The following is a 13,271-nucleotide window of genomic DNA, read 5'->3' as shown; positions in this document are numbered from 1 at the left end:
AGAAGCCCGTTAATGAGTTCCAGAAGATCAGCTGTAAATGGCCAGGGAGGGTAATTCATATCAAGCTCATAAAACCCTTTATTGATGTCTCCAGAGGGGAAATCCGGATGTGGCCGTTTATTTATTCTGGATTTTGCTTCTCTCTTTCTCTCTCTTCCTTGTAACATTTTCTTGTAAGTTTGCATGGGGTTTTAAAGGGATAGAATATCCTACCACCCCAACTCCTTATTTTGATGATTTCTGTCATTGTGCGGCATGATCCCATGTATCTTGCCCTCCCACTTCAATTCAGTACTGATCCTCTATGCCAGTGGTTCTCAACCTGTGGGTTCCCAGATGCTTTGGCCTTCACCCTCCAGAAATCCTAACAGCTGGTAAACTGGCTGGGATTTCTGGGAGTTGTAGGCCGAAACACCTAGGGACCCACAGGTTGAGAACCACTGCTCTATGCCCTCCTCCCAATAATGAATCCCAGATTGGGAGGAGAGCATAGAGGATCAGTGCTGAATTGGAGTGGTTTAAGAAATGGCTGTCCTATTAGAGATGGGACAGAGTTCAGTTTCATTAAGAAGGCAGGGGGGCATGTCAGACATTTTTATTCTTGATTAACTATGGAGAAGTAGATGTAAGCTTAGTGTCTATGTAACGTCAACATTTCACAGAAGCAAATATGTTTTCCAATGCTTCACATTTTTTGGTTCATCTTGTACAACCATAGAGAACCTACGCTTGTCCAGATGCCATTCCAGTCATCTACATTAGCATTTTCTTGCTAATGGCAGTTGCTGTCCAACATCAAAAGAGCCACAGTGTGGCTACCACAGAGTTCATATGATTGTGAACCACTTCCATGGGGACAAGAAGTATCTTCACCCAAAGTCGCCCTTGGGCTGAGAGGGGCGGTCAATAAATGCAAGAAATAAATAAATAATAAATAATAAATAAGTAATTTTGTATTTTTAACTTCAAAATAGCAACCAATGCAGACTTTCCATGTATTCAAGAACCCTATTTTATGGTGGTTTTTAAATTGTACAATACCATGATAACTTTAAAGTCAAAAGGCTCAAGAGCAAATTGCTCACATGGAGCCACTGCTATAACATCTCCCCATGTGGTATAAAAAATTTGCAGGACTTTCCTATGCAGCCTCTGTGGTAGCAGAGAAGTCATCTTTCTTCTCCATCCTCACTGCCACAGTCAAGACAGATCTTCAGTTCTTCCCAACTCATGTGTGATTGGACTTACTCTGTGTTGTCTTCTAGTGTTACCTTAGCAGATATCTCTACTGTTTCTAAGGAACTCTACATTTCCCGTATCATCATCCTCAGATTGCCCTCAGTTCTTCAGGAGCTTACGCTGCTTAGGGGAAGACACACATAAAATGGACAGAGTCAACTGCTAAAAGTCCCATTTTTATTCTCAACAACAGTCAGTTTTTTCAAGATTACCATCAACAAACAAGATAGAAGATTCAAGGAATATTCAAGAAACCAATCCGATCCCTTGATGAACTTATTAATTAATCAACAAATCGTACAGAGGTCCATAGTTTAAAGATAGTCCGGTGACTTTGACAACAGGGGTAAACATAGCCTCTCTCCCTAAAAATCTCCTGCTCCACTAAAAGAGAATAGCAAATCAAGACAATTCGGGGCTGCATGGGAGTTTGAAAATAATGAGGCAGGTCCATCATGGTTGTGGCAAACATGGAACCCTGAGCCACTCCTGAGTGAGAAACCTCAGTTGAAAACTGAATCACCACCACTTCAGAAAAAATAGCTCTGGGCTGATCTAAACTTGAGGGTGCTGTGGTCATGTCTGATAAAGAAACTGTTGGACAGTCTGCAGGTGGTAAACCAGAAAAATTCCCATACTGTCCCACCTATGGACCTATAACAACATACGTTCAACATACTGTTGGATGAAGCATCTGTCCAGTGTGACAGAAATTATACATTTCTGACATTTTTCTTCTTACCCTCCAAGCATTAGGAAATTATATCACAGAACAACCAACATCATGTTGATAGTCTTATGAAGTAGGCAACCAGTTTGAGCCTTTAAAAAAAATCCTTCCCCATCCATTTCTCTGCACACCTCTGCCTGTGTCTATGGTGTTTTTATTTTGTACCAGCTTCCCGCAAGAAACTTAAGCCACTCACTTCACTGGTCCTTTGTCCTCTCACATGTGCACCCTTGTTTTTTCACTTCTTCATCTCCCACATCATAACAGTGCCCACTTCCACCTCTCCTTTCAAGACTGATCCTATGCATGCTTACTCAGAATTAAATCTCCTTTAGTAAGTCGATTCCAGGTAATTGTGCATAAAATTGCAGCAGTCTTGATTATGTTGTAGCTGTTAATCTTGCAGGAAGTGCCTTTTGGGGAGAGTGGGATTTCTAAAGTCCAAAGTAACCACTTCATGAGTACCAAAAAAACCTGCCTTGATTTCTCATTGCATCCAGGTGAGGGCAGTTCTCTCTATATATTTTGCTTTACTTCTTTGTGACCTCCAGCACACTTCCTGAGAATTGCATTTGAGATTTATTTAATTTCCTATTGTCCTCATTCTTTCTCATTTCTGACTGCTCCTGTGGCATTTTCATGAGAAGCCATTCTTTCCTGACCACAATTAGCTTCATCTGGGGGTGCTTCCCAGCATTTGCACATTAACACCAAATATATAGTGTTAAGAGAAATGAGTTGGAAGAACCCATTGTGACTTTCAAACCAGTCCATGCTCAACAGCCTAATTTTTATTCTTAAATGTAAACAAACTAAAATGGCAACTTGTGTGTATGTTTACACTGGAGCTAACTGGGTTGTGCTTATTGGTGCAAAACAAGGACTTTAACTTAAAATGATAAATACATCAAAAATACAGTTGTACTTTGTGGTAGATGTCCCAAACTCTAAATACGTGTTTCTCAACCTGGAAGGCTGGGACCCCTGAGGGGGTCACGAGGAGGTGTCAAAGGGGTCACCAAAGACCACTAGAAAACACAGTATTTTCTGTTGGACATGGGGGTTCTATGCGGGAAGTTTGGCCCAATTCTATCATTGGTGGAGTACAGAATGCTCTTTGATTGCAGGTGAACTATAAATCCCAGCAACTACAACTCCCAAATGTCAGGGTGTATTTTTTCCAAATTCCACCAGTGTCCACATTTGGTCATATTGAGTATTCCTGCCAAGTTTGGTCCTGATCCATCATTGTTTGGGTCCACAGTGCTCTCTGGATGTAGGTGAACTACAACTCCAAAACTTAAGGTCAATGCCCACCAAACCTAATATTTTCTGTTCGTCATGGGAGTTCTGTATGCCAAGTTTAGTTCAATTCCATTGTTGGTGGAGTTCAGAATGCTCTTTGATTGTAGGTGAACTATAAATCCCAGCGACTACAATTCCCAAATAACAAAATCAATCCATCCCCCATCTCCTCCAGTATTAACATCGGGATGTATTGGGTATTTGTGCCAAACTTAGTTCAATGAATGAAAATACGTCCTACATATCAGATATTATCATTACAATTCATAACAATAGCAAAATTACAGTTATGAAGTAGCAACAAAAATAATTTAATGGTTGGGGGTCGCCATAACATGAAGAAGTGTATTAAGGGGTCATGACATTGGGAAGGTTGAGAAACACTGCTCTAAATGGTGCCCCATCTTTTTTAAGGAGCTTGCAAAACTTTGCTCACAGCTTTTAAGATCTTGAAACCTGAAGCCACTGCAGGATTTTGTTTTACAAATGTCAGAACAACAATATGCAGGAGTAGCTTCTGCCTCATGCTATATACTAAATATAGGATTCTGGTGTCTTTTCTACAGACAAACCATGAAAAATTCATGAAAGAGGATGATACATTCAAACTGAGTCAGATGCGGGGGCAGCTAAGCCAATCCCTGAGCAGCTTGCAGCAGGAAATGAAGGATACGCTCAGGCAAAATGAAAACCTGCAGGTCAGTTGGACATTATGAACCTAGTTGGGAGAAATGCAAACATTACTGTACCCCCCCCCCCCCCGCCATCCACGGATTCGATAACCATTATTTCATTTAGCAATGCTACAAAAAAAATACACCCCACCCCATCCCCAGAGGTGCTTGTGGGCCTCTAGGTCTTCCAGTCTGATTCTATAATGTACTTCTGGCCAAAGTATAATAAAAATAGGGATACTGGTTCAGGTATCCATTGGGGGGGGGGGGGGGGCAGGGGGTGGTATATGTCGTTTGGCATATCACCCATGGGTGTGAGTGTCACACAATACTGTTCAATACATATTGTGGTTAATGCACATCCCTGATCATTTTACAAATATGTGTGCTTTGCAAAGCCAGTTGCTAGTTCTGCAAATTCATCCTTTGGTCTACCCACAAAACTATTTTCAACTCGTCCATCTCCATTTTGTCCAAGGGTGAGTGGATGGAATTTACCTTTCAGCACCTCAGGTCAACTGTCTCAATTGTGCCGACTGGTGAAACAAAACAGTAAAAGTTCATGTTTATTCCCAACAACATTTTTGAAACCACACAGTGTTTTTGTATTGGAATGGAGGGAAATAATTTATCAGTTTTAGCATAAAGCTTATAAATTACAGGATGGGGAAAAGATGAAAAGTAATAAAAAGTGGAAAATTTAGAAATGCTTGAAAGCTTTGCAAGCTGCCTGGTAGAGGGTGGGAAACACAGAAAGGAGGCTAGCTACGCAATTTCACATTTTGAACCCTTTCATGTTGCTCAGTCTTGAGTTCCAAAGACACTGACACCAGCATAAAGGGAGCATAAGGTCTAAATATGTATATTATCATATACTCCATGAGTACAAAATTGAAAAATGATGTAGTAACATGCACCAAAGAGCCCGTACTTCTTGATGAACAGAGACAATGAAATCCTCTCCCACTGGCTTCCCTGTTTTGTCTGAACATAGCGGCTGGACTCACAGTAGCTGATACTAGTGACAATATAGGGTCCAAAACTCAATTGTTAGCTTTAGCTAGAGTGGATCCACTGACTTGATCAATGCCTAGGTAAGTTCCATTGCTTCAATTGATCTGCTCTTACTACAAGTAACACTTGGAACTAGCTGGTTGTAATCTGCACCTTTTGAAATGCTAGTAGGATGGCTTGGTTTTCAGTGGACGATGTAGAATCATCTACTTTAGAAACAATTGGCTCTTGATGTGAATACAACCTAGAATTGGTTTATTGTTATGAATCATAATTTTCCGCAATGATACTCTCTGTGTCTGACATTGAAACAAAGAAGTATTACTCCTGTGTATGCTTCCCCAAAGTTTAAAGTTTTCTGGAATGGACCTTCTCTATGTCCAAATCAGTCATACAAAGATGCTGTAAGACAGTGGTTCTCAACCTGTGAGTCCCCAGGTGTTTTGGCCTACAACTCCAAGAAATCCCAACCAGTTTACCAGCTGTTGGGATTTTTGAGAGTTGAAGGCCAAAACATCTGGGGTCCCACAGGTTGAGAACCACTGCTGTAGGAGGATGTGGGAGAGGAATTTTCTCTGATGTGGCACCCCAGTTATAGAACACCCTCCGCTTAGAGGCCCATTGCTGTCATTCCAGTCCCAGGCAAAACCATTGTTCACAAAATGGTGTCAAAATGGTTTCATACATCTGCATTGTTCATACATCAACCTCTGAGTCTCCAGGCCTTCTTCGCAAACATGTTTGATGGGACAAGAGAAGGGGCCTTCTCGGTGGTGGCCTCCCGTCTGTAGAACATGCTCCCCAGTGAAGTTAGATCAGCTCCATCTCTCCTCTCCTTTAGGAAGAATCATGGTTTTGGGACCAGGCATTCGGGTAGTAGGTTTGGCAGCAATTGTAATGTTTGAAAATCTTACTATGGACTGGCTTTGGACTGGGTCTTGGGACACTGAATCGAAATTGATATAGCTAAATGGTTGCTAATCATGTTTTAAAGGGATTTTAACTTAATTATTTACCCTATTGTATAATGTTGTGTTGTATTGTGTTTTGCTTTGCGTTGACATCTAATTGTTGCCTATTGTAAGCCGCCCCGAGTCCCCTCTCGGGTGTTGAGAAGGATGGGGTACAAATGTTTGAATTAAATAAATAAATAAATAGTTGTTTTGCTGGACACTGTTCTTGTGTGCTTGTTCTAGGCCCAGATTGCAAATCTGGAAGAAACCCATGCCCAACGGCTGGCGGAGCTAAGATCCCGGCATCAGCTAGACATGGAGCTGGAAGTAGAGAGGCTGTGCAGTGCTCAGCTCCAAGCGGAACGGATGCTGGAGTCTCGTGAGAGAACCCATCGGCAGAGAGTGAAAGGCTTGGAGGAACAGGTTAGATAGGATATTTCTTTCTACGGTCAAATTATACAGTAATGCCTCAGTCCTGTGACTGACACAATATTTTGTACATTTGCGAGGATTACGCAAGAGGTTGTCAAGAGGAGTTCTGGTAGTTCCTGGAACTGGGCTGATGGCTGGAAGAATAGAACAAGAATTGGGGGGAAACTGGCTTGGTTTGGAAGCAAAACGGTAAAGATATTGAGCAAGGACTTAATCATACTAGAAAATGAATCCACTTTAAATCCGGTTTCTGCTTGCTGCAGAATTCTGGGGTTTGCAGTTTAATGAGACTGTTAAAGGCTCCTCCCTAAACTACAAACCCCAAAATTCTGCATGAGGAAGTAACCAGATTTAAAGTGGATTCATTCTCTAGTGTGATGAGGTCCCAAGATAAATAAAAGATTGCTGCTTCAAGAATCCACCTCCTTCTGAATGATTCCTGACTTCTCAGATTTTAGATGAAGTCCGTGGTAGTGTTATTGTGCCCAACAAATGCTGCAGATGAAAGTTAACCTCATTCCAAGTTCTTGAACTTTGGGAGAAACAGCGAGGAATTCCTGCTTTTCAACCTCTGCCACTTGTGGCAGTGACTTCACTCTAATGGCCCCGCTCACGGAAATATATGCTACTCCGGAGGAAAAAGGGGGTGTAGGAAATACAATAGGAGACCCCTGTTCACAGGCCACAAATATATTTTTAAACACACATAACAAAATTGGGGCAGGGATTTGAGAGATCCATTAATTTATATTATTGGAGGCTAATTATGGTGCTTTATGAGCTACCTCTAAAATTCTGTTTTTAAGCAGGTGGACACTCAGTGTGAGGCAGTGGAAGGAGCACTGGATTTTGACTTGGGAGCCCTGGGTTTAATTTTCATTCAGCCAAGAAACTCGTGTTGTAATTTGGGGGAACTGATCCCTAAATGTACCCAGTTTCATAGGTTGCTTCTGAAACTAAAACAAGGAGCAGTGGTTTCGTATATTGCTTTGAATTCCTTGGAAGAAGGGTTGGGCACTGTGTAATAATAAATCTACAAAAGAAGTATTGTTCCTCAACTACCTCATGATTGTTCTAATGGTGCTAACTCTTAATTGAGACAGACAATTAGGCCATACTAACCTGATTCATCTGTGTTTGTCTTATGTCTCCTCAGGTGAATGCTCTGAAGGCTCAACTGGATCAAGAAGTGAGGAGAAGACAGGCATACCTGAGCCAGATGCTCCACACTGTGAAATGATTCAAAACCAGATACTGTGCTCTGATTTGGGATGATCCAGCACAGATACACCAGATGGATCCTTTCCAGCTCAGGAACTTGATTTATCAGCCTTTTGCATTACAGCACTCAAAGGAAACCAGGGCTCCAGAACTAGCAATTGTAGCAAGTAATGATCTCCCACCCCATTCAAATAACACATACCCTGAATACTTGGAAGACACGGTAAAGACAGCAAATGACTAGGCAGTGTGCTGCCAAGAGGAAACCCTGCTGCGGGGGCAGCTGTTCTCTCTAAGATGCTTGCAAACCAGGGCATGGATGCTTAACTAATTAATTTAACACATTTGACAAGGAGGGGATTCTCAGTTGCTTGCGTCTCTTGTGTATCCCCACATGATCTCTGTAAAGTTCTGCATCCAGGCTGTACAGAGTCTAACATTCTGCAGACCCAAGAGGAGCACCTCCTATTGAAATACCTCTGCATTTCTGTCACTCACCAAGTTTCTTTATTTTCCCTCAGGGCGTATCAAATATTTTCTTGTGCAATAGCATAGCTATACCCCTTCATGTGGTGAGACACATAGGTGTTATAGGTGTTCCATCATTTACATACATCACATGCCATGCCCTCCTAGAAACAGAGGAGGCAGGTCTTTCTTCTGGCATTAGAATGGCAGTATGCACTAGGCCAGTGTTTCTCAACCTGGGGGTTGGGATAAGGGAGGTGTCAGAGCAGTTGCCAAAGACCATCAGAAAACACAGTGTTTTCTGTTGTTCATGGGGGTTCTGTGTGGGAAGTTTGGCCTAATTCTATCGTTGGTGGGGTTCAGAATGCGCTTTGATTGTAGATGAACTATAAATCCCAGCAACTACAACTCCCAAATGACAAAATCAATCCCCCCAACCCACCAGTATTCAAATTGGGGCATATCAGGTATTTGTGCCAAATTTGGTCCAGTGAATGAAAATACATCCTGCATATCAGATATTCACATGATGATTCAAAACAGGAACAAAATAATAGTTATGGAGTAGCCACAAAAATAATTTTATGTTTGGGGGTCACCACAACATGAGGAAGTGTATTAAGGGGTTGCGGTATTAGGAAGGTTGGGAAACACTGCACTATGCAGAGATATTAGGAATCAGAATGTGACCATGCCCAGGGATTGATCAAATCCTCTGCTGTGTCTAGGAACATCGAGCCATTTTCATGGTGGCAGGTGGCTGAGATTAACTCAAAGCCAAGTCATCTTATGACTTGCTGGCCTCAAGACATGTCAGCGTGTTAACATTCAGCATTCCACCCACTCTGCCGGCTCACAGGCTCCAAGGAAATCCCTTTAGGAATCAAACTTTGGTTTCCGTGGTGATGACAGGGAACCATCTTGGAGTTCCTGTGAACATCACCTGTTAGCATTGTTCCACATTTTTTCCTTGTGAATGTTTGTTTTTCTGAACATGTGCTGCAGATTAGTCAACAACATTTCTTAATGATACTGAGGAGGACAATGTCAACTATATTAACATACAAACACTGTACAAATCTTCAGTATTTGATACATAGTCCCAAAACTTGTATAATGTCTAGCAATGAAAAAGAGTGTGTTTTTTGTGGGTTTCTTTTAGTATAACCTTGGGTGCTAAGTGAGGATAAAATTTGGTGTATCAGATGAAGAGGACTCCAGTGCACAAAAGCTTTTTGTACAATAAACCTGTTACTGTTCAACATGCCACAGGGCTGTTACTCTTTTCAAGGGTACTGCTGCTCCCCTTAGAGAAGTTGTACATCTCAATGTCACAGAATTTGACATTTTCAGTTGTGGCATAAAGACTGAATGCTTCAATGCATCCCCAGGCAATGCATAGTAGCTCATATTGTGTGCTATAGCTGCCCTCCTTAGCTTGGGAAAAGCTGCTTTATACTGCACATCTAAATACATTTCAAACTGATTAAACCATAATGGTTCTCAACTATAAAACTGGGAAGCCTGAATAGTGTAAATGTAACTAAGGACTGCTATGAACTCTTTGAACATAATCAAACTTTTTATTTTGTTGTTGAAGGCCTTCATGGCCAGAATCACTGGGTTGCTGTGAGTTTTTCGGGCTGTATGGCCATGTTTCAGAAGCATTCTCTCCTCACATTTCACCCACATCTATGGCAGGCACCCTCAGAAGTTGTGAGGTCTGTTAGAAACTAGGCAAGTGAGGTTAATATATCCATGGAATATCCAGGATGGGAGAAAGAGCTCTTGTCTGTTTGAGGCAGGTGTGATTGTTGCAATTGGCCATCTTGAGTAGCATTGAATGGCCTTGCAGCTTCAAAGTCTGCCTGCCTCCTGCCTGGGGGAATCCTGTGTTGGGATGTGTTAGCTGTCCCTGATTGTTTCTTGTCAGTAATGTCCCTATTGTTTAATGTTCTTCTTTGTATACTGTCTTGATTTTAGAATTTTTTAATACTGGTAGTCAGATTTTGTTCATTTTCATGGTTTCCTCCTTTTTGTTGAAATTGTCTGTATTCTTGTGGATTGTAATGGCTTCTCTACGTAGTCTGACACGGTGGTTGTTAGAGTGGTCCAGCATTTCTGTGTTCTCAAATAATATGCTGTGTCCAAGTTGGTTCATCAGGTGCTTTGCTATGGCTGACTTTTCTGGTTGAATTAATTTGCAGTACCTTTCATGTTCCTTGATCCGTGTTTGGTGGTCCCAATGTAGACTTGTCCACAGGATTTTCTTAGTAGGTCTGTAGATTGTTTGGAGGTTGTGTTTTGTCATGAGCTTCCCTATGCAGTCAGTGGTTCCCTTGATGTATGGTAAGAACACTTTTCCTCTGGGTGGATCTTTGTCTTTACTCTCGTGGCTTTTTCTCGGTATTGCAGCTCTTCTGATGTCTGTGGTGGAGAATCCATTGGCCTGTAGTGCCCAATGCCCAGTTCACCTTAAAAGAGGTGGGGTTTGCAAATACTTTTTGCACAGTCTGCCAGGGCTTTAATTGTGCTTCTTTTTTTGACTGGGGGGGGGGGTTGGAGTTTTTATGTAGGTATCTATCCGTGTGATTATTACATGGCCAAACAGTCCGGAAAGCTCATAGCAACCCACCTTTTGTTTTGTTTTATTTTCATACCTAAAATACAGTCAATGTCTTATTCATGATTATGTTCCTTTGTAATAGTCAACTACAATTTTGTCTAATGCAAAATGTCCCCTCAAGGTATGGGGGTTCTGTGTGGGAAGTTTGGCCAAATTCTATTGTTGGTGTTGGTGGAGTTCAGAGTGCTCTTTGATTGTAGGTGAACTATAAATCCCAGCAACTACAACTCTCAAATGACAAAATCAATCCCCCCGCAACCCCAGTATTCAAATGTGGGCATATCGGGTATTTGTGCCAAATTTGGTGCAGTGAATGAAAATGCATCCTGCATATCACATATTTACATGACAATTCATAACAGTAGCAAAATTACAGTTATGAAGTAGCAATGAAAATAATTTTATGGATGGGGTCACCACAACATGAGGGACTGTATTAAGGGGTCATGGCATAAGGAAGGTCAAAAAACACTGATCTACAGACCACACAATTCTCCTGTTGGAAGAACTCCACTCGGTGCTGATCAATTTCCAGGTATACTATCAAGAGTAACCAAAATGATGCCGAGAGCCTTTTCTATCAGTAGTTATTCCTGTCATATCTGGCGTCACATTCTTCAACACCTGGTGCAAGACAAGATATTAAGAGCACACCTGGTCCAAATCTGATGCCAGACAATACTTCCATTGATTTGAGAAACCATGGGACAGCTATGGTAATGGTTTTCTTTTTAAAACTCTGTAGGACTCAGATTAATAAAGCCTAAATTATCTGAATAGTTTCGATCCTAAATTCTGTACAGAAAAAACAACATTAGCAGATTTTTTAAAATTGCCATGCAGCGCATTGATTGCAAGAGAGCCAAAGGGATGCCATGCCCAGTTGCCATATGTCTTGGAAGAAGCTGGACACTGCCCAGTTTCCACCACCAGACATGTGTAGGCAAAGACTTGGGAATCCCAGAAAATGTGTGTGCATTGCTGGCACTGTCAGGCTTCAATGAGGGAAAGTTTCCATGGGGGATTTGAGCTAATCTGCTGCTGTTCCTTTGGAGCCCTGCTGTTCTTTTCTGCTCAATTTCAGCCCTCGCACAGGAATCTGTTCCTTGGCCTCCATTCAGCAGTAATTACAGATAGAATGGCTATTTCTATTGCTTGTTGTTGTTACCACTACTACTACTATGAATATGAGCACACTTCAAAGCATGTTCCAGATGGGAAAGAACGTTATCTTGAGAACGCTGGAAGCCAAATAGTGTTGTTGCAGCTACCAAGAAACCATTAGGACTTCTTTTCTTTTGGTTATAAACACCAGCCTTATCATAGCTGTCCCAATTGTGTGGTCTTTTGTTTCTTTTTAAAAGAATGCAGAGGGATTACACAACATGTCAGCTTTGTTCTGCCATTTCTCACCCCACTGGATCATGAGGTTTGTAGAAGAATTTAGAGCTCAGCCTAGTTGTCTTGAAAACTGGACGAGTTGGTGCTTTCAATAGGGATCGTATAAATATGATACCAAAGTAAGCCTCGCTGACAGGCAATAAGCCTTGTTTTTACAAATGGGCACAAATTCTGCAAACATTAGTTGACACTAAGAATCCCAAATTCCTAGGACTTACTTTTGAGTCTGCATGCATGGCAACACACTGGGCATTCCATTAAAAGCAACAGGGCAGAGCGGGCAGCCCAATCCTATTAGGTTTTATTCCAAAATTAGTCCCTGCCAAGTTCCATGAGAATTATTTCAAAGTCGTTGGGCATTAAGATTGCAGTTTTTATTTGTAACTTAATTTAAGCCTCATTGAATTCAGTGGAATGTCATTAACCTAACATTCACTAAATTGTTGGCAAAATATTTTTTTAAATGGGAGATATGGGCCAATTCACATGACCACAATAACAGAAAGAACTCAGAGTTGTGAATAGGTGGTATCTGCCCAATTGGGGCTGACTTCACTTACATACCTGTGTGCAGGTGATATGCCACTCTTTATTTCCAGTGTTATATTCATTTACCTGGAAGAAGCCCCTAGTAGCGCAATGGGTTAAACCCTTGTGCCTACAAGTCTGCTGACCAAAAGGTCCGTGGTTCAAATCTGGGGAGTGGGATGAGCTCCCATCTGTCAGCTCCAGTTTCTCATGTGGGAATGTGAGAGAAGCCTCCCACAAGATGGTAAAACATCTGGGTGTCCCCTGGGCAACATTCTTGCAGACAGACAATTCTCTCACACCAGAAGCAACTTCCAGTTTTTCAAGTCACTCCTGACAAGAAAAAAATACCTGGAAGTAAGTCCCATTGAACTCGCTGAAAATTACTTCTGCATAAATAGGTATAGCATTGGACTATGAAGGGACTAGGTCTTCTAAAAGGTGACCTGTCATTGCATATTATGCAAAAAAGTATGAGACAAGATGTAACCAGCACACTGCTGATTTGGGACTTGCTGAATTCCTCATAAATCCAGACAGCCCCACTGGTCCTGTTATAATGCAAAGTGAGACAACTGCCGCAGGCAACAAATATTTTAATATTGGAGATGGCAGTAAAATATTTGGCAGTAGAATACAATAGCTAAGGTTGTTGCTTTCAGCCGTAGTGGAAGACGGTG

The 13,271-nt window shown here is 41.6% G+C and overlaps 1 protein-coding gene across 1 annotated transcript in view; it reads left to right on the top strand.

The window, feature by feature from the left end:
* The window catches only part of CROCC2 (ciliary rootlet coiled-coil, rootletin family member 2), a 102,045-nt gene extending 92,751 nt beyond the window's left edge, over positions 1 to 9,294 (top strand). The window contains exons 33-35 of the mRNA XM_060767943.2: positions 3,841 to 3,972; positions 6,159 to 6,338; positions 7,504 to 9,294. Coding sequence (XP_060623926.2) covers positions 3,841 to 3,972; positions 6,159 to 6,338; positions 7,504 to 7,587 — 396 coding nt within the window. The 3' untranslated portion in view covers positions 7,588 to 9,294. The remainder of the gene's footprint in view (positions 1 to 3,840; positions 3,973 to 6,158; positions 6,339 to 7,503) is intronic.
* The last annotated feature ends 3,977 nt before the right edge of the window (positions 9,295 to 13,271 follow it).

The sequence above is a fragment of the Anolis sagrei genome, chromosome 3, assembly GCF_037176765.1.
Source record: "Anolis sagrei isolate rAnoSag1 chromosome 3, rAnoSag1.mat, whole genome shotgun sequence".
In the NCBI taxonomy this organism is placed as follows: Eukaryota; Metazoa; Chordata; class Lepidosauria; order Squamata; family Dactyloidae; genus Anolis; species Anolis sagrei.
The sequence above is the reverse complement of the archived record's forward strand: the minus strand, read 5'-3'. Positions and strand labels throughout refer to the sequence as shown.